This window comes from Mobula hypostoma, chromosome 9 (genome assembly GCF_963921235.1).
Source record: "Mobula hypostoma chromosome 9, sMobHyp1.1, whole genome shotgun sequence".
In the NCBI taxonomy this organism is placed as follows: domain Eukaryota; kingdom Metazoa; phylum Chordata; class Chondrichthyes; order Myliobatiformes; family Myliobatidae; genus Mobula; species Mobula hypostoma.
Genome location: NC_086105.1, coordinates 146,846,942 through 146,869,256, shown reverse-complemented (window position 1 = coordinate 146,869,256; position 22,315 = coordinate 146,846,942). Strand labels below are relative to the sequence as shown.

Here is a 22,315-nt window from a genome sequence, read left to right as displayed (position 1 = left end):
AGACAGTACCGAAGGCCAGGATCGAGTCTGCGGCCCCAGAACCGCGAGCTGGGAGGCAGAAGCACTACTGATTCACCATTGTCCAGGCTCAGTGTTTTGTCACACCACCCCGAGTGTGTCTGTACTCACGCAGAGAGCCGCTTGTTGGCATTGAACTGTTCACAGATGTCTGAAGCCAAGAGGGTAAGCTGAGGCCCCACGAGATTGTCCAGTCTCTGGCAGAACTCTCTGGTCAGATCCATGGAGGCTGAGGAGAAACAGAGTAATCACATTACCTACACTATCCATAGAAACCATACCATAGAAACTACAGCACAGAAACAGGCCTTTTGGCCCTTCTTGGCTGTGCCGAACCATTTTCTGCCTAGTCCCACTGACCTGCAATAGAATTGAGGGGGACAGTACAGTATGGTACGAGCCCTTCAGCCCATGATGTTACCCATCCTTCACCCCACTCCAAAATCAATCTAACCCTCACTCTTCCTACAGTTAGTCCTGACGAAGGGTCTCGGCCTGAAACGTCGACTGCGCCTCTTCCTATAGATGCTGCTTGGCCTGCTGCGTTCACCAGCAACTTTGATGTATGTTGTAACCCTTACTTCCCTCCGTTTTCCTATCATTCATGTACCTACCCAAGAGTTTCTTAATGTCCCTAACGTATCTGCCTGTGTCACCACTCCTGGCGGGGTGTTCATGCACTCACTGGATGATGAGCCAAGTAACAAGTAGAGATCAGAGCAAAAAGAGGACTTAAATCCAAGGTACCGAGACATACAGCACTGTGCAAGAGTCTTAGGCACATATATACAGCCAGGGTGCCTAGGACTTTTGCACAGTACTGTAGTAATTTTATGTATTGCACTGTACTGCTGCCAAAAAAACAAATTTCATTACGTGTGAGTGATGATAAATCTGATTCTGATATGGGTTTCTATTGTGGATCAAGAGTGGGAAAGGACAGGGAGAGGGGAATCATAGTTGGGAAAAGGAAAAGGGAGAGGGGAGGGAACGGGAAGCACCAGAGACACATTCAGTAATGATCAATAAACCAATTGTTTGGAATCAAATGACCTTGCCTGGTGTCTCAGGGCTGGGTGTATCTATACCTTTGCCTGGGGCACTCCTCTGCCACCTGTCCGATATCTCATGGCGCTCGACCCTCGCCATTTCCCACATCCCTAAACTGGCCAGGTTTACAAACTCACTCTCCGCTCCATGTTGACAAATACAGTACTACGCAAGTCTTAGGAACGCTAGCTACAGATATGTGCTCAAGCCTTTGCACAATACTGTAGATCAGTAAAGGTGAGAATAGTCCAATGTCAAGTAATTCTTCTTCCAAGAGTGATCAACGCGTTATATGAACAACCTAGGTGAAAAACCCAGAAAGTTTCAGGAAATAAATCAAATGACGCAGTGTGGAAGGGAGAGTCCAAAATTGAGAAATCATTTTAGTGTTTGTCATCTGTTTATCAGGGTAAATTTGAGAATTAATTAGTAACTTGGTTTATTACTGCCACATGTACCAAGGTACAGTGCGTTCATTTTGCACAGGGTATAAATTGGGTCAATGCAAGCAAGCTTCCTCCACTGAGGTTGGGTGTGACTAGAACTAGAGGTCATGGGTTGAAAGGGTGAAAGGTAAAATGGTTAAAGAAAACTCGAGAGGCACTTCATCACCTGGAGGTTTCAAAGTTCAAAGTAAGTTTATTACCAAAGTACATACAAGTCACCATGTACAAACCCGAGATTCATTTTCTTGCAGGCATACTCAATATATCCATAACCATAACAGAATCAATGAAAAACTGCACTCAACGGGGCAGATAACCAGTGTGCAAAAGACAACAAACTGTGCAAACAGAAAACAAAATAAAAAAAACTAAGCAATAAATACTGAGAATGAGGTGAAGAATCCTTGAAAGTAAATCCATTGTTTGGGAGGGGCAGTTCAGTGATGGGGCAACTGAAGTTGAGTGCAGTTACCCTCCCTGGTTCAAGAGCCTAATGGTTGAGAGGCATAACTATTCCTGAACCTGGTGGTGTGAGTCCTGAGACTCCTGCAACTTCTTCCTGATAGCAGCAGCGAGAAGAGAGCATGTCCTGGGTGGTGAGAGTGAGCTAGCAAGGGTAGTGGTGGATGTTGGTCGATTTCAACATTCAAAATAAGTTTGGACAAGTATGTGAATGGGAGGGGTAGGAGGACTATGGTACACATACAGATCACTGGGACCAGGCAAAATATTAGTTCGGCATGGAATAGATGGGCTGAAGGGCTTATTTCTGTGCTGGTGACTCTATCCATGCAGATCATTTCATCATATTAGTATTCTGAGATAGTACAAGGGAAAACACAAAGAGAATGCAGAATGAAGTGTTACAGAGAGAGTGTGCAGTGCACGCAAGCAATAAGGTGCAAGGTCACAACGAGGCAGGTTGAGGGGTCAAGAGTCCATCTTATCGTACTAGGAACTGATCAATAACGGAACATTGGAAATTAAGATGTCCTTATCTACAAATAATGTGAAACGGGGCCACTTACCGTCAATCAAGAAACACACCACTGCGCTCATCGCCTGGAAGAACAAACCAAACACATTTTATAAAATTTTACATTTAAAACAAAAGCAGCAATACAAGGATAAAATGGCATATCTGCAAATAGTTTTTAAAAAAAAATAAACTGAAACAGAAACTGTAGAGTTAATACAAAATGTCCTTTGAAATATGTGCCAGATTAATTGATCTTTCCTTTTGTTGCTCTGTTATGTTTGTCAGCTGAACTTTGCTTACATGATCCACTTCAATGACACAAAGATTCTAGAAAATTCAAGGAAAACAGTGAAAATCTCAGAATAATCTCAGAGATTTCTGGCATAGGAGGCCATATGTCCCCATCTTGTGTGCACCAGAAAAACAAAGGCTCTCTAGGACATAGAACTTTCAGGTTCGATTTTCATTCAACCATACTCATGTACTGCATACAGCTCAATGAAACATCATTCCTCTGGGGTCAAGCTGCAAAACAGTACATACAGTCACACAACACACATATTTACAATACAGCACATAGTCACAAAATAATGTTAGCGCAAGTCCCAGAGCAGTATGGCCTGAAGATTGATGGTGCATGGGATGTTGTCCTGTAGCCATGTTTCTGCAAGAACCAGTACGTAGCGGTTCCTCACCTTACACTGGGTCAGCCGCAGACGACCACAAATCAGCTTGTCTTCCAGGGAGTGAACAACACTGGAAAGGAGCACCGAAGGGAGAGCCGGCCCACGGGGCCAGACCCAATCCCAGCACCAGTTCTAGTGTGCCTGCTTCGCCTTTGTTCTCTCCCCCCATTGCTTCCTCCCCGAGTGGCTGTAACAGGTGTTGGCGCGGTGTGAAGGCCTAGTCTGAGCATCAACTGAGACCACGCAGCTCCCCCACTGTTGGCCTTGCCAATGAACTAGTGAACCGGAGTATTCTACATTAACAACATCCAACAGAGTCTTGAAATAACAAGAAAAGTGCTTACGACACACATTCGCACCATTTGTTGGACCCGGAGAGGCTGCTGCGACCAAGCACACCATCATGTTACTGGCAAATTACAACACAGTACAGGCCCTTTGGCCCATCTGCTCTAAGACCAATCTAACCATTCCCTCCAACATAGCCCTCCATTTTTCTATCATCCATCTGCCTATCCAAGAATCTTTTAAATATCCCTAACCTATCTGTCTCTACCACCACTCCTGGCAGTACTGTTCCCACTAAGCTGCACAGGTCCACAGCCAAGCAGTGACTGAAATGCTCCCAAGCACATAGCCTTTGTTGCCACGTAGTTGGAATTTTCTTTTATATAATGTAAATTTAAAGTGGCATGCAGTTTTCAGACCACGTTTAAGAAAAAAAATTCAAGTGAGTTCCACGCACCTACCACTCTCTGGTAAAAACCCTACCTTTGACTTCTCTCAAATCACCGTAAAATTATGTCCTCTTCTATTAGCTATTTCTGGCCTGGGAAAACATCTCCAGCTATCATCGATGCCTCTTATCATCTTGTACACCTCTACCAAGTCACCTCTCATCCTCCTTCGCTCCAAAGAGACAAGCCCTAGCTCACCCAACCTTTCCTCATAAGACATGCTCTCTAATCCAGGCAGCATCCTGGTAAATCTCTGCACCCTCTCCAACACTTCTACATCCTTCCTATAATGAGGCAACTAGAACGGAACACAATACTCTTCAGCTCCCCCCCACCCCCCCCAAAGGGTCTCAGCCCGAAACTGTACTCTTCTCCATAGATGCTGTGCCTGGTCTGCTGAGTTCCTCCAGCATTTTGTGTGTGTGCTTGGATCTCCAACTTCTGTAGATTTATAACTGAACACAATACTCCATAGTTCCGTAGAGCTCCAACATGACCTCACAGCTCAAACTCAATCCCTCAAGTAATGAAGGCCAGCACACCATACACCACCTGATCAACTTGTGCAGCAACTTTGAGAGATTGATGGATGTAGACCCCAACATTCCTCTGTTCCATCACACTGCTAAGAATCCCATCCTTAACCTTGTACTCTGCCTTCAAATTCGACCTTCCAAAGTGAATCACTTCATAATCTGATCGTCTTTTGAGCTGCGACTTTGTCCTTTGCTCGATGTAGGAACCTCAAGGCTTTTAAATGCACTCAGGTCCTGCTCTCCTTACTCATTCCTGAACCCCAGTCCCTTCAGGTGAGAACATCTCTCTCCCGTTTCTTCTCTACTATCCTCCTCATCTCACCTTTTAATCTACATATTCCTCCCTCGCTTGATAGTGATGAATCTGACGGGCCTGTCCTGGGATTGGAGGTCTCTGTGTGTGCACGTGCATGCAAGTGATTGCATAGGTGGGAGGATCTTGCGGGCTTGTTTTGTCGTTCTGCTGAACGTCGTGGGCATCTTATGTTGGTGACAGAATGTGTGGCCACAATTGTGGTCACCTACCTCCAGGAAAGATATCAATAAGCTTGAAAGAGAGCAGAGAAAATTTACAAGGATGTTGCTGGGACCTGAAGAACTGAGTTATAGGGAAATATTTAATAGGTTAGGACTTTATTCCCTGGAGCTCAGGAGAGTGAGTTTCAAAGTGCAATTATTATCAAAGAATGTATACAACCTTGAGATTTGTTTGCTTACAGACAGCCACAACAAAGCAAGGAACCCAAAAGAACCCAATTAACAAAAATAAGACCAACCCCCCCCACCCCCGTGCCTATAGAGAAAAAAACCCACAAAACAATAGAAGTGAGCAACAACAGCACTGAGTGCTTAGATCCAAATGCTTAGAGTAGGTCCAAAGACATGGTATTCAGTTGATCATATTAGCGAGGTAAATCACCACAAAATTTGAAGACACGAAGCATAGCAGTCAGGGCCAGTCTCACAGCCTTAGCATTGCAGAGAGAGAAGCCCTCACACTATCTGGGCTGGCATTTAAATTGACTGAACCTCGCACTGGTACCCACGCAGCATCACTGGCGAATTGCTCCGGGCCTAGATTTCACTGAAGGAGCCATTCCCAACCTCATCAAATCAGCTCAGTGCCCAGAGCGATCCAACCTTGCCCGACTTTCTAAATGCTGGCCCACACAGACGGGAAAGCCAAGGTGTTGGTTGTCCAAGCAGTGAATTGTACCCCGCATTAGGACCTGGGTCTCACCGCAGTGAGTCGCTCTGGGCCTTGGAACACACCGCCCTTCGACTTGCTTCAGACACTTGATTTCGCCGCCAAAGAAGCCGTTCTTGATTTCTCCAATTCAGCTTGCAGCTTAGAGCGATCCACTCTCATGCCTGGGTTAGTTGGTCGGGCATCAGAACTCCTCTGTCCCATCTTCTCCACTCCGAATCATTCACTCCAACCAGCATGCTTCCAACTCCAAGTGCGTTGATTTTGCAGGGCACATTCTGTGAATTTGCTTTGCCTTCGTTCACTTCCTCATTGCTTGCAGTGATAGTTTATCACAATTTACTTAAAAAGTGTTATTAATGATGGTTTTAATTGAATTCCTTTACTTTCAAACTACTAGTAAGCTGTTGCACATCATCAGCTGCTCCACCTTAAACTGGAATGAGGAGAGAGTTGGTAGAGGTACACAAAATTAATGAGGTGTATATACAGGGTGAATTCATGTAGGGTTTTCCCCCTTCAGGGTGGGTGAGACTAGAATTTGAGGTCAGAGGTGTAAGGTAAAAGGTGAAATGTTCAAGATGGAACTTCTTCGCTCAAGGGAGATGTAAGTGTGGACGGAGTGGTAGACATGGGTTCAATTGTAACATTTAAGAGAAGGTTGGATAGGTACGTGGATGAGAATGCTTGGGAGGGATATGGTCCAGGTGCAGGAACATGGAACTAGGTGGATCAGGCTGTCATGGCCTGGATGGGCTGAATGGCCTGTTTTTTTGCCGTAGTATACTATGCATTCATTGTGTTACTTAGGGGTTCTGTGGTCGGTTTATCCGATACCATCTAATGAGCTAACCCAGATCAGTTACCATTGTTCGCAAACAAATGGAGCAGCAAAGACATTTCTCAGTTCCTCGAACAATACACCCATCAATCAGATTAATTTAAAAAAAAAGGGCCCTGCGGTGGTATCGAATTATTATCGCTTATTTGTTTTGACTGCATCACAATGAACACGGATAAGACTCATTTACACAAGATTGTACTTACTGCGAATTTATGATTGTTTCCAGTTCCTTGTTAAATATTTAACACTTGCCATATTACACAAGACCAAAAATAACTTGGGACCTGGCAGAGTCCACCTGTCCCTCAGAAAATCATAGCATCAACTATCAACACACAACCGCACCTCCGCCCCCCCCCCAACACACCCCTGAACTGCACGTGGATAGAATCCATGCAGACTCCCAGGGAGAAGCCTCAATGTTAAGAGGCATCGTTCCAACAAATAGGATTGAGAGAAGCAGACACGAGGAAATGTGCAGATGCTGGAAATTCAAGCAACACACATCAAAGTTGCTGGTGAACGCAGCAGGCCAGGCAGCATCTCTAGGAAGAGGTACAGTCGATGTTTTGGGCCAAGACCCTTCGTCAGGACTAACTGAAGGAAGAGTTAGTAAGAGATTTGAAAGTGGGAGGGGGAGGGGGTGATCCAAAATGATAGGAGAAGACAGGAGGGGGAGGGATGGAGCCAAGAGCTGGACAGGTGATAGGCAAAAGGGATATGAGAGGATCATGGGACAGGAGGTCCAGGGAGAAAGAAAAGGGGGAGGGGGAAACCTAGAGGATGGGCAAGGGATGAAGCCACACTCAGGTTGGAGGAAGAACACCTTATATTCCGTCTGGGTAGCCTCCAACCTGATGGCATGAACATTGACTTCTCAAACTTCCGCTAATGCCCCACTTCCCCCTCATACCCCATCTGTTATTTATTTATATACACACATTCTTTTTCTCTTTCTCCTTTTTCTCCCTCTGTCCCTCTGACTATACCCCTTGCTCATCCTCTGAGTTCCCCCCCACTCCCTTTTCCTTCTCCCTGGGCCTCCTGTCCCATGATCCTCTCATATCCCTTTTGCCTATCACCTGTCCAGCTCTTGGCTCCATCCCTCCCCCTCCTGTCTCTCCTATCATTTTGGATCTCCCCCTCCCTCTTTCAAATCTCTTACTAGCTCTTCCTTCAGTTAGTCCTGACGAAGGGTCTCGGCCTGAAACGTCGACTGTACCTCTTCCGAGAGATGCTGCCTGGCCTGCTGCGTTCACCAGCAACTTTGATGTGTGTTGCTTGAGAGAAGCAGAGCTGTCTGGGTACTCTGACACAGAGTTCTGCTTCACACATTATCCCCACTGTAGATGATCTGCTCAGCTGACAAGTGGTTGTTCGTGGGAGCTTCACATCCATGCGATTACATCAGCGGCTATACTTCATTAGGAGATTGAGGGGACTTGGTCTATCATCAGAGACTCTAGCAAATTGCTACAGACAAACCATGGAGAGCATCACCACCGGGAACGAAGGGGCCACTGCACAGGATCGGAAGAAGCTACAGAGGGTTGCAGACTCAGCCAGATGCACCACGAGCACGAGACGCCCCATTACCGAGGACATCTTGTCAAGGCGATGCCTCAAGGTGGTGGCATTCATCATGAAGGACCTTCACCACCCAGGACATGTCTTCTTGTCACTACCATCAGGGAGGAAGTAACACAGCCTGAAGACTCACACTCAATGTTTTAGGAACAGCTCCTTCCCCTCAGCCGCCAGATTTCTGAACAGACAACAAAAGCTTGAACACTGCCTCACTATTTCTCCCTCTTTTTGTGCAACTTATTTATTTTTATAGATTCTTATTGTAATTTATAGTAATTTTTATGCTTTGCAATGCACTGCTGCAAAACAACTAATTTCACAAATATACAGTACTATGTATATATCACACATACACACACAGCTATATGTATGTGTAAGACTTTTGCACAATGCTGTATACAGTGATAATAAATCTGATTCTGATTTATATGCATTACATTCCCTACCTTAAAGCAACAACCACACTCCTCAAAGTACCTCAAAGACCGAAAGCTGTGAAAACTGGTTTTGAAATGCAGCTTAGTTCTTCTGAGTGAAATCGTATTAAAAATATTCTCTGCAACATTATGTTATGTTAAAAAAAATATCAGCGAAATGCCTGCTGATCCAGGGGACAGTGCAACTGAAGCATAAGACTGTTGTGGCCCTGCTGGGGTCTTCTTGTGAAAAACCAGCTTGTAAAAGCTTTTATAGATATGTAACAAGGAAAAGACTGATAAAGACCAATGTAGGTCCCCTGCAGACAGAAACAGGTGAATTGATTATGGGGAGCAAGGACATGGCAGACCAATTGAATAATTACTTTGGTTCTGTCTTCACTAAGGAGGACATAAATAATCTTCCAGAAATAGTAAGGGACAGAGGGTCAAGTGAGATGGAGGAACTGAGTGAAATACATGTTAGTAGGGAAGTGGTGTTAGGTAAATTGAAGGGATTGAAGGCAGATAAATCCCCAGGGCCAGATGGTCTGCATCCCAGAGTGCTTAAGGAAGTAGCCCAAGAAATAGTGGATGCATTAGTGATAATTTTTCAAAACTCGTTAGATTCTGGACTAGTTCCTGAGGATTGGAGGGTGGCTAATGTAACCCCACTTTTTAAAAAAGGAGGGAGAGAGAAACCGGGGAATTATAGGACGGTTAGCCTAACGTCAGTGGTGGGGAAACTGCTGGAGTCAGTTATCAAGGATGTGATAACAGCACATTTGGAAAGCAGTGAAATGATCGGACAAAGTCAGCATGGATTTGTGAAAGGAAAATCATGTCTGACGAATCTCATAGAATTTTTTGAGGATGTAACTAGTAGAGTGGATAGGGGAGAACCAGTGGATGTGGTATATTTTTATTTTCAAAAGGCTTTTGACAAGGTCCCACACAGGAGATTAGTGTGCAAACTTAAAGCACACGGTATTGGGGGTAAGGTATTGGTGTGGGTGGAGAATTGGTTAGCAGACAGGAAGCAAAGAGTGGGAATAAACGGGACCTTTTCAGAATGGCAGGCGGTGACTAGTGGGTACCGCAAGGCTCAGTGCTGGGACCCCAGTTGTTTACAATATATATTAATGACTTGGATGAGGGAATTAAATGCAGCATCTCCAAGTTTGCGGATGACACGAAGCTGGGTGGCAGTGTTAGCAGTGAGGAGGATGCTAAGAGGATGCAGGGTGACTTGGATAGGTTGGGTGAGTGGGCAATGGCAGATGCAATTTAATGTGGATAAATGTGAAGTTATCCACTTTGGTGGCAAAAATAGGAAAACAGATTATTATCTGAATGGTGGCCGATTAGGAAAAGGGGAGGTGCAACGAGACCTGGGTGTCATTATACACCAGTCATTGAAAGTGGGCATGCAGGTACAGCAGGCGGTGAAAAAGGCGAATGGTATGCTGGCATTTATAGCGAGAGGATTCGAGTACAGGAGCAGGGAGGTACTACTGCAGTTGTACAAGGCCTTGGTGAGACCACACCTGGAGTATTGTGTGCAGTTTTGGTCCCCTAATCTGAGGAAAGACATCTTTGCCATAGAGGGAGTACAAAGAAGGTTCACCAGATTGATTCCTGGGATGGCAGGTCTTTCATATGAAGAAAGACTGGATGAACTGGGCTTGTACTCGTTGGAATTTAGAAGATTGAGGGGGGATCTGATTGAAACGTATAAGATCCTAAAGGGATTGGACAGGCTAGATGCGGGAAGATTGTTCCCGATGTTGGGAGGTCCAGAACGAGGGGTCACAGTTTGAGGATAGAGGGGAAGCCTTTTAGGACCGAGATTAGGAAAAACTTCTTCACACAGAGAGTGGTGAATCTGTGGAATTCTCTGCCACAGCAAACTGTTGAGGCCAGTTCATTGGCTATGTTTAAGAGGGAGTTAGATATGGCCCTTGTGGCTACAGGGGTCAGGGGGTATGGAGGGAAGGCTGGGTTCTGAGTTGGATGATCAGCCATGATCATAATAAATGGCGGTGCAGGCTCGAAGGGCCGAATGGCCTACTCCTGCACCTATTTTCTATGTTTCTATGTTTCTATGTAAACATTACTGCAGCAAACACCAGGAAATCTGCAGATACTGGAAATTCAAGCAACACACATCAAAGTTGCTGGTGAACGCAGCAGGCCAGGCAGCATCTATAGGAAGAGGTACAGTCAACATTTCGGGCCGAGACTCCTGACGAAGGGTCTTGGCCTGAAACGTCCACTGTACCGCTTCCTATAGATGCTGCCTGGCCTGCTGCGTTCACCAGCAACTTTGATGTGTATTACTGCAGCAACTTCACCTGTATGTTCATGCTCACGTTTCATTGCCATTCAACCATACACATGGATACAGCCAAACAAAGTAACGTTCTTCCAGTTCCAAGGTGCAAAGCACAGTATCAACAGTCACACACAGCACAAAGCACATAAAAACAATCACAAAAAAATAATGTAGCTCAAATCCCTGGGTGTCATGGGCTCTAGACTGATGGTGTCCTGGAGCCACATTTCTGCAAGCACGCAGCAGTTCATCATGTGTTGGTGCACGTGAAGTACCACAGGACAACGCCAAGAATGGAGGGGGCAAATAATTTATCTTCACATACAGCAGTACATATTGACCTCAAGGCAACCTCAGAGTGGAGGGAGGGGGCAAAGAATGTATTTTATTACAAATTCAGGATTGTTTAATATCATTTCTTGCACACAAGAGTAAAGGGGAATGAAATAATCATTACTCCAGATCTGATGCAGCACAAAAAACGCAAAGAATGAAAAACACAATAAATATAAATACATAATTTAGCTTATATACATAGATCGATTGTATGTCCATAAAGTGACGCTAGCCTGTAGACAAGGTAACTGACAGGAAATAATAAAGTAGTGGTGGAGTTAGTGGGTGGAGGTGTTGATCAGCCTTACTGCTTGGGGAAAGTCACTGTTTGAAGTCTGGTGGTCCTGGTGTGGATGCTATGCAGCCAATAGTACATACTGACCCAGAGCACACTGCTTTATATCAGTGATCGCCTCTGTGCGTTGTAGTTCGTAGGAAATATGACAGTCCACCGTAGCAGGAATGTCCCCAACCATTTACCCTTTTTTCCTATTTTACTTCCAACTGCTTATAGCTGGCAAGGGTCCATGTTCCCCAGCTTGTACTCGCTCCCTTCCAACCCTCCCTTCTTTTTCTGGCTTCTGCCCCCTTCCACTCCAGTCCTGTGAATGGACTCAGCCCAAAATGTTGACTGTGTTTCCCTCCATGGATGCTGCCTGATTTGCTGAGTTCCTGTGCATGTTAGAACGTGTGCCCTTCTGCCCACAATATCGTGCTGACTCTTTAACCTACTCAATTATCAATCTAACCCTTCCCTCCCACATAACCTTCCATCCACATGCCTAGCTAAAATGTCCTTAATGTGTCTGTCATCCATTCCATGCAGCCATCACACTAAAAAACTTTCCACTGACATCTCCCTATACTTTCCTCCAAACACTAAAGTTAATCCCCCTCCCCCCCCCCCCATCATTCCTTTCTGCCCAGGGAAGACGTCTCTGGCTGTCCACTCTATCAATGCCTCTCATCATCTCTAAAGCTCTCTCCAAAAACCTCTCTACAGCTTCCACATTCTTCCTATAATGAAGTGACCAGAACTGAACACAATACTAGAAGTGTGGTCTAACCAGGGCTTTACAGAGCTGCAACATTACCTTGCAGTTCTTAAACTCAGTCCTCCAACTAATGAAAGTCAACACACTTTCTTAACCACTTTGTCAATTTGCACTGCAACCAAGGGATCTATAGATATCATCCCTGAGATTCCTCTGTTCTCCAGTGATCTATGAATCCTGCCAATAACTCTGTATTCAGGACTTGCACAGGAAGGAACCCAGCTCAGCATGGAAGAGATGGGCAGAAAGGCCTGTTTCAGTGCTGTATGATTTAATTGATTGATGCTAATCATGGTGTAATGCGCCTTGTGCAATTTATTTACTCATAGATTGTGTGGGATACGCTGACAGCAGGCTGGCCTCACCTTGTAGACAATTAAGTGCAATTCTTCATAGGTGCTCTCTGTATTAACAAAGATCCTGGGAAACCGCACTGCAAGTTCTGGATCGTTGACGTTGTATGGGCCAGTGAGAAACCTGAGAAAAGGCAAACACCTTGGCTATTAGACCCCTTCTATAAGATGCCAAACAAGAGATTGCTGCTGAAGAAAGTACAAACACAGCTGCCTTTGACAAATGCGTGTACCGAGTGCCACTATTTTTCCCCCACAAGGTATAATCTAATGTATAATTTATGTTCTGTTGTTGTCTGTACCCACGCACCTGTGATGCTGCTGCAAATTTTCCATTGGACTATACACCTCTAGTTAAAGTTTAATTATCATTCAACCTTGCACATGTATACGGCTAAACAGAACTGTTCCTTTGGGACTAGGGTGCAAAACAGAGCACAGACAGCCACACACAACACATAGTTATGATAGCAGCAACAGTCACAAAAAAAAATGTTAACTGATGTCCCTGAGTGTGGCCTGAAGATAGATGACGTCCTAGAGCCATGTTTCTGCAAGAACAAGCACACAACAGTTCCTTATCTCGTGCCAAGGAATGAGAAGGGATCTTATACAAACACATGTATAAGATTAAGAAAGTGATTGATAAGATGGAGGCAGGAAAGTTGTTCCACTGGTAAGCAAGACTAAAACCAAGAGACAGAGCCTCAAGATTCAGGGAAATATATTTAGGACAATAATGAGGAGAAACTGTCCTCCACCCCCCCCCCCCCAAAAGAGCATGGTGAATTTGTGAATTTAGGGAAACAGAGAGGCCACCTGATTAAATATATTTAAGACACAGTTGGATGGATTTTTGTGTAAGCCAGGGAAATTGGGCTATGGTAACATAGTCATCACGGGCACATCTCTCCCCACCACTGTTGGTATCGACAGGGACAATGCCTAGAGAAAGTGACATCCATGAAAAATCACCACCATTGGGACCATGCCATCTCAGGCAGGAGGTACAGAAGCCTGAAATCCCATATCACCAGGTTCAACAACAGCTACTTCCCTTCAACCATTCTGGTCTTGAACCAATTGGTACAACCTTGATCATTACCACAGCAGAGCAACACTGACCACTTTAATCACTTTGTACTAAGATAGACTTACTTTGATATATTTTTTTTAATGTTCTAATTGTTTTTTTTCTTGTAAAAACTGTATAATTCATGTTTCTCATATGATCTATTGGTTTATCACTGGGTCTGAGCATGGGAGACTGTCGGGAGATATGATGGAGGTATACAAAACTACGGGGTGTAAGCTATACCTGCCGTAGTGGTTAAGGCTTCCTGCGATCCCTCCTCTTCCCGGCGAATCACGGCCAATCAGCTGAAGGCAAAGAGAGAAGAACATAGTCATAAGGCACAACTGCGCTCATTATTGTAATCTATTCACAATTACTCATACTTGAACAATGAACTCCTTTACCACGGAGGGGAGGGGGCAGGTTAACAAGTCACTCTCTCACAGGAACCTGGGCTGGGCAGGATTCTGGGCAGTGATGGTCGGGTCGCACATACACAGGGTGACAATTCTCTGGGTATTTATTTCTTTAGAGATACTGCAGGGAACAGGCCCCTCTAATCCGATGAGCCACAGCGTTCAGCAACCCACCTATTTAACCCCAACCTAATCACAGGACGATTTACAACGATCAATTAACCGGGACGTCTTTGGACTGTGGGAGAAAACCAGAGCATAAGGAAGAAACACACGTGGAGATGGGGAGGACGTACAAACTCCTTACAGGCTGCGCAGAATCCTGATGCTCTGAGCTGTGCTACTCTGGTGCCCCAACTTTGTTCCGAGCGGATCACTGGGACAGAAGTCTGTAAATACTCTTGTTCAGCTACAGCAAGGCAGTGAAGGTCAGTATACATGCGATTGCCACTGTTCGGGCATTCTGCTTATTACATTTCTGTACGTTGAGCTAATGGAATTGGTTCAAGGACCAGCATGGACTGAAATGGCTTCTTTATACATCAGTGGAAATACATAAAACATCATTCCTCCACCCTTTAGCAACTCTCACAAGTTATACAGCACTGGAACAGGGCCTTCAACTCATGCCAACCTGAGCTAGTCCCACTTGCCTGCATTTGGCCCATAAACCAAGTGTTTGATGGCTCTGGGCCTGTACTCACTGGAGTTTGGAAGAATGACAGGGGATAACACTCAAACCTATTGAATTTTTAAATGTCTAGTTAGAGTGGATGTAAAGAGGATGTTTCCTCTCGTAGGGGAGTCTAGGGCCAGAGGGAGGGTCAGCCCTTTAGAACAGAAATGATGGGGAATTTCGTTAGCCTGAGGGTGGTGAATCTGTGGAATTCATTGCTACAGACAGCTGTGGAGACCACATCATTGGATATATTTAAAGCAGTGGTTGACAGGTTCTTGATTACTCAGGGCATCAAAGGTTTCCAGGAGACGGCAGAAGAATTGAGTTGAGGGATAGTAAATCAGCCATGATGGAATGGTGGAGCAGACTCAATGGGCCAAATGGCCTAATTCTCTTATGGCATTGTCTTAAATCTTTCCCATCGATGTAGCTGCCAAATCCGTAAGAAGCAAAAAAAAAGGATCACTCAAATAGAAAGGACAGCTATCAATGAGGTTGAAAGAATACAGAGAAAATTTACAAGGATACTGCTGAGACGAGGGCCTGAATTATAGGGAAAAGTTGAACAGGCAGGATATTTTTCCCTGGAGTGTAGGAGAATAAGGGGCATTAGATACAAAATTATGAGGGATATAGATAGAGTAAATGAGAGGTTTTTTCCACTGAGTTTGGGCGAGACTGGAACTACGGGTCACAGATTAAGGGTGAAAGGTGAAATGTTTACGGGGAACCTGAGGGGAAACTCCCTCACTCAGAGGGTGGTGAGAGTGTGAAACGAGCTACCAGAGAAAGTTTGATTTCAACAGTTAGGAGGAATCTGGACAGCTATATTGATGGAAGAGGCATGGAGGGCCATGGACAGTGTGCAGGTTGATGGGACTAGGCAGCAACAGTTTGGCATCGACCAGATGGGCCAACGGGCCTGTTTCTGTGCTTTATGACTCTACAAAGATGAAGCTTCTGACGGGACCAGATCATTAAACCACTTCACTCCCTTGTGGGTTAACTCCTGATTCTGAACCAAGAACAGCTTGGTGATCGGTTTAACATCCCCTGCCACAACCACTTTTCCCAGAGTAAGAAGGGCTTTTGGTTGGGCACTCACTGTCTCTCATGGTCAACCATCTTCCATAAGTCACCAGCATCTAATTTTAAGGTGATTCCCCCCTCTCCATTAGATACAGACTGACGACCTTCTGGAAATACCTCGGGCTCCAGCTGCCTCGGGAAGAGCGATGTCGTGAGATACTTGTACAAGATCCGCATATCGTCCTGCTCCAGTCCGCTCCTATAAGAAAGAAAGGCTTGCATTTCTATACCATCTCTCACATGCCCGAAACATCCAAGGATGCCTTACCAATCCAGGAAGTATTCTGAAGCCTAGTGAATGTTAAATCTTCAGCATAGCAAGATTCCACACACAGCAATGAGGTCATAGAGCTATAGCATAGATATAGACCTTTCAGCCCATCTAGTTCATACTAACTAGTGTCCATCCATTTAATCCTGTGTTCCTGTAATCCTCGCCTGTGTACTGCACCTATCCCAGTGCTTCTTAAAATGATACTTTTGTACTTTCCGTGGCAGCTCATTCCATATACTCAACTACCCTCTACATGAAAACATTACCTCTCAGTTCCCTTTTAAATCTTTCCCCTCTTGCCCTAAACCTACACTCCTCAGCTTTGGTCTCCTCTATCCTGTGGAAAAGACCATCATTCAACAATGAACAGTATAGCACAGTACAGACCCTTCAGCCCACAATGTTGTGCTGACCCTTTAAACTACTTGAAGATTAGTCTAACCCTTCCCTCCTACATAGCCCTCCAATTTTCTTTCACTCATAAGCCTATACAAAAGTCTCTTAAATGTCCCCAGTGTATCTGCTTCTACCACTACCCCTAGTAGCACATTTCACACACCCACTACTCTGCACAAAAAACCTACCTGACATCCACCCCCCATCTTTTCTTCCAAGCACCTTAGAGTTATGCCCCCTTGTGTTACCCATTTCCACCCTGGGAAAAAGAAGTCTGTCTGTCCACTTTATCAATGCCTCTCGTACACCTCTATCAGGTCACCTCTCATCCTCCTTCGCTCCAAACAGAAAAGCTTGACTTGCTCAACCTCTCCTCATAAGACATGCTCTCTAATCCAGGCCGCATCCTGGTAAGTCTCCTCCGCAACCTCTCCAAATCTTCCACGTCCTTCCTATAATGAGGCAACCAGAATTTAACACAATACTCCAGGTATCCTGAAGAAATTATTAGTCGATCAATGATTAATCAAGGCCAATCAATAGAACAACAGAATCTCACATATTCTCTCGCAGATTAATGCTGTAAACAAAACCCAACACCCTGACAATACACCCCACCCACAGTCTTGCCCTAAAGTGTCAACATAGATTCTGTAAGGACACGAGAGGGTCGTGCCTACAACTTAGTGTCACGGAGTGACACAAGGACCATTTGGCCAACCCATCCTCTTGAATCCTCCAGCAGATAGAGGGCAGAAAATGCACACTTCGCCGTAGTCCAACATACCCAGTCCTCCTGGGTCCTAGTGCCCGCTGCTGTTTATTCTCTCAGAAGTGGCAGGTGGAATGCAGCATAGGGAAGTGTGTGGTCATGCACTTTGGGAGAAGGAACAAAGGTGTAGAAGACTATACTCCAAGTGGGGCGCGAATTCAAAGGGAGTCCCTAAAGGTTAACTTGCAAGATTGAATCAGTGGTAAGAAAGACAAATGTAATGTTAGCATTCATTTGGAGAGGACTTGAATATAAAAGCAAGGATGTAAAGCATTGGTCAGCCTGCATTTGCAGTAGGGATCAGTTTGGGGCACCTTATCTAAGAAAGAATGTGCTGGAATAGGAGAGGGTCCGGAAGAGGTTAAATGAGAATTATCCTGGGATGAAAGAATTAGCATATGGGGAGCATTTGATGGCTCTGGGCCTGTATTCGTTGGAGTTTAGAAGAATGGGGGTGGGGGGGGGAATCTCTTTGAAACTTATCGAATATTGAAAGGCCTAGATACAGTGGATGACAGGATGTTTCCAATAGTGGGGGGAGTTTAGGAACGGGCCTCAGAATACAAGGGCATCCCTTTGAAACATACGAGGAGGAATTTTTTTTAAACCAGAATGTGGTGAATCTGTGGAATTCGTTGCCACAGACAGTTTGTGGTGGCCCAAGTCATTGGTTTATTTAAAGTGGAGTTTAACAGGTTCTTGATTAGTCAAGGTGTCAAAGGTTACAGGGAGAAGGCAGGTGAATGGGGTTGAGAGGGATAATTAATCAACCAAGATCAAATGGGAGAACAGACTGAAATGGGCTGAACGGTTCATATGTTGTATGGTCTTCTTCTGTGATATAGATTGCAAAGGCTTACACACCAAACCAAACTGATGGCAGACAAGGAGGGACCTACCAGATCAGTTGATCGTTGTACAGGAAAGCAGTGTACTTGACCAGATCTAGGCTCTCCTCCATCCTGTTGACGAACGACTGGATTTTCAGGTATGTCATCTTATCCAAGGGGAAGAAACTGATTCCCCCAAACACATCTAGCAGGTCACACGACTGAAGATGCAACGTCTGTAAGTACTGATGGAGAACGAACACCAAAACGCACAGTTCAGACACACTTTCTCTCACATATCCCTTACAAACAGATTTTCCCCCCAGTTCTACTTTAGGATAGAGGCGCCTCAAACCTGTTCCACAGGTAGGATCATAAAGCATGGAAACAGACCATTCGGTCCATCGAGTCCATGTGAACCACCAACCACCTGTTCGCACTACCTGCTTCCCATTAACCATCTCCTCACGTCCCAGATTATATCCCCTCACCTAATGTACTTGAGGAAATTTACATTGTCTTATGGTTAGGAAGTTAACCGGCCAAAGAAGAATGAGACCATTCAGTGCATCGAGTTTGCTCCGTCACTCAACTGTGGCTGATTTGTTATCCCTCTCAATCTCATTCTCCTGCCTTCTCCCAATAACCTTTGGTACCCTGACTAATCAAGAACTTTTCAACCTCCACTTTAAATATATCTAATGACTTGGCCTCAACAGCCGTCTATGGCAATCAATTCCACAGATTCACCACCCCCTGGCTGAAGAAATTCTTCCTCATCCATTCTGAGGCTATGCCTCTGGTCCTGCACATCCACACTATAGGTAACATCCTCTCCACATCCAGTCCACCTAGGCCTTTGCATCCTATCGAATATGGAATGAGATCCCCCTTCAGCTTAACTCAAGTGAGTAAAGGCCCCGAGCCATCAAACGCACCTCATACATTAACCCTTTCATTCCTGGGATTATTCTCGTTAACTTCCTCTGGACCCTTTGCAATGCTAGCACATCGTTTCTCAAGTAAGGGGCCCACCTGCCTTTGGGATGTGGGAGGGAACCAGTGTACTCTTATGACCACAGGGAGAACATACAAACTCTGCACGGACCACGCCAGTGACCAGGACTGACCTGTGTTACCAGCTACATCCCTACGCCACTGACTGGCAAGACACCAGTGCTGGGTTGCAGGAAGTATGGCAGTCAACCTTAGCATCAGAAAATTGGTACTGGAATTGGTTGATTATTGTCACTGTACTGAGATACAGTAAAACTTTTCTTGCATACTGTTCACACAAATCATACAGTGCATTGTGGCAGAACAAGGTAAAACAATAACAATGCAGAATAAAGTGTAACAGGTACAGAGAAAGTAAGGCCGATGATAAAGTAAGATCATAACTGGTAAATGGTGAAGTCAAGAGCTCATCTTATCATACTAGAGAATCATTCAATATTCTTACATAGAATAGAACAGAACTTTGTTGTTGCTCGAGACAATGAAATTGCTGTGCTACTCCAGTCTGTGCAAAACAGATCTCTACAAAGCTTGCGGTGCGGCTTAAATTTAAAGAAACGCCCATATGTACATGCAACAAGTGACTTTGATAGTCCATGACACTGAAAGGCCATTGACAAGCTGGGGGTAACGTTATTCAGCTGCACAGCAGCCCTCAGGAAGGAGCTGGTTTTCAGTCTCTTTGTCTTGGCTAAGCTGTTTCTGTATCTCCCAACAGATGGCAGGAGATTGATCACACAGTGCTCGGGGTGGGATGGCTCTTTACTGAGGTTACGAGTGCCATAGGCATTGGCAGTTGTAGATTGTCTCCAGGTCCGGTAGTCGAGTCCCACTGATGTGCTGAGCCATCCTAATCACCCGTTGGAGTACTGTGTGATCTGCCCTGCTGCAGCTAGAGTACCAACCTGTCATTCCACATGTGTCAGTATGCTCTCTATCGCACATCCATAAAAGTTGGCCAGCAAATTTTGGGGCAGATTAGCTCTCCCTAAGCACCTCAGGTATTATAGCCGCTGCTGTGCCTTCCATACTATTGTGGTTGTTGTTGGACCAAGAGAGCTCCTCTGTGATGTTCATCCCCAAAAACTTGAAACTGAAGACCCTTTCCACGATCTATGTACGAATAGTGGGGCCTTACAGTGGAATATAGCTGTCCCCGAGCCTGAACTAATCCAGGCAGCATCCTGGTGAACAACCTCTGCACCCTCTCAAACGTGCACATCTTTCCTGCGATGGGGCAACCAGAAGTGAAAGTGGTACTCCAGAGGCAGCCAAACCGGTTTTATAAACTTGCAACATAAGCTCAGTGGCCACCCAGTTAGGTACAGGAGTGGAACCCAATGCAGGCTTCTGCTGCTGCAGCCATTCACTTCAAAACTTCAAAGTGTTCTGCATTCAGAGACGCTCTTCTGCACAGCACGGTTGTAACACGTGGTTATTTGAGTTACTGTCAGCTTGAACCAGTCTGGTCATTCTCTTCTGATCTCTCTCATTTACAAGGGGTTTTCGCTCACAGAACTGTCGCTCACTAGATTTTTTTTTTTGCTTTTCATACCAGTCTTCTCTATAAACTCTAGAGACTGCTGTGCATGAAAATCCCAGGAGATCAACAGTTTGAGATACTCAAACCACCCCATCTGGCACCAACCATCACTCCATGGTCAAAGCTATTTAGATCACATTTCTTCCTCATTCTGATGTTTGGTCTGATCAATAACTGAATCTCTTGATCATGTCTGTGTGCGCTTATGCACTGAGTTGCTGCCACATGATTGGCTGATTAGATATTTCGATTAATGAGCCGGTGGACAGGTGTACCTAATAAAGTGGCCACTGAGTGCAACTTTCTCACTCTTGAACTGCATCTGCACCAAGTTAAAATGTTACCAAAAGCAGGCAACACAATCCTGCCATTGGCTGCATTTTATATTAAATATAAACTCTTTATTAGGTGACCACTTTATTAGGTATACATGTATTCCTGCTCATTAATGCAATATCTAATCAGCCAATCATGTGGCAGCAACTCACTGCATAAGAGCACGCAGACATGGTCAAGAGGTTCAGTTGTTGTCCAGACCAAACATCAGAATGGGGAAGAAATGTGATCCAAGAGACTTTGACCATAAAGTGATTGTTGTTGTCAAAAGATATCAGAAGCTGCTGATCTCCTGGGATTTTCCACGCACAACAGCTTTTAAAATTACAGAGAATGGTGCAAAAACAAAAAAAAATAATCCAGTGAGCAGCAGTTCCATGGGCAAAAACATCTTGTTAATGAGAGAAGACAGAGGAGAATGGCTAGACTGGTTCAAGCTGATAAGTCAAATAACCCCTGTTACAACAGTGACCATCTCTAAACATACAACACGACAAACCTTGAAGTGGATAGGCTAAGCAGAAGAGCACACTGGGTTCCACCTCTGTACCCAACAAAGTGGCTACCGAGTGTATTTTATATTGAAATACATTTGTGTTTAAATAAAAGGGTGAGGAAATAATTTTAAAATTGTCTCCCTGTCAGTTCCAATGAATTATTTAATTGCAACATTATACAAGATTCATTACAATGCTCCCCACACAAAATGCTGGTGGAACGCAGCAGGCCAGGCAGCATCCATTGGAAGAAGCACAGTCGACATTTCAGGCCGAGACCCTTTGTCAGGACCAAATGAAAGAAGAGACAGTAAGAGATTTGAAAGTGGGAGGATGTTTCCTATGGTGGGAGAGTCCAAGACCAGAGGACACAGCCTCACAATAGAGGAGCATCCTTTTGAATGGATATGAGCAGGAACTTCTTTAGCCAGAGTGGTGAATCTCTGGAATCCTTTGGCATAGGCAGCCATGGAGGCCAAGTCTTTATGTATATTTAAGGCAGAGGTTAATATATTCTTGATTGGTGAGGGCATGAAGGGATATGGAGAGAAGGCAGGAGATTGTGGCTGAGAGGAAAAACAGATCAGCCATGATGAAATGGTGAAGCAGATTTGATAGGCCAAAAGGTCTAATTCTGCTCCTATATCTTAAGGTCTTCTGGATATTAAAGACGTGCATTAAGACCTGTTAGTTGGGCCGCACAGTCTCTCAGCACCTGACCAGCTGTATTTTCTGGTCCCACAACTTTGCATGGGTTTACCCTAATGGGGTGGAGATACGTCTCTACCAAAGGAGGTAGAAGGCGC

At 44.9% G+C, this 22,315-nt stretch overlaps 1 protein-coding gene across 4 annotated transcripts in view; it reads right to left on the bottom strand.

The window, feature by feature from the left end:
- Positions 1 to 22,315, bottom strand: part of ccz1 (CCZ1 homolog, vacuolar protein trafficking and biogenesis associated) — a 64,667-nt gene that overhangs the window by 25,483 nt on the left and 16,869 nt on the right. For all 4 annotated transcript variants that reach the window (XM_063059373.1, XM_063059372.1, XM_063059375.1 and 1 more), the window contains 6 exons: positions 18,186 to 18,361; positions 15,962 to 16,043; positions 13,904 to 13,965; positions 12,598 to 12,709; positions 2,543 to 2,576; positions 130 to 247 (listed from right to left, as the gene is read on the bottom strand). In XM_063059373.1, the coding sequence (XP_062915443.1) occupies positions 130 to 247; positions 2,543 to 2,576; positions 12,598 to 12,709; positions 13,904 to 13,965; positions 15,962 to 16,043; positions 18,186 to 18,361 (584 nt within the window). The remainder of the gene's footprint in view (positions 1 to 129; positions 248 to 2,542; positions 2,577 to 12,597; positions 12,710 to 13,903; positions 13,966 to 15,961; positions 16,044 to 18,185; positions 18,362 to 22,315) is intronic.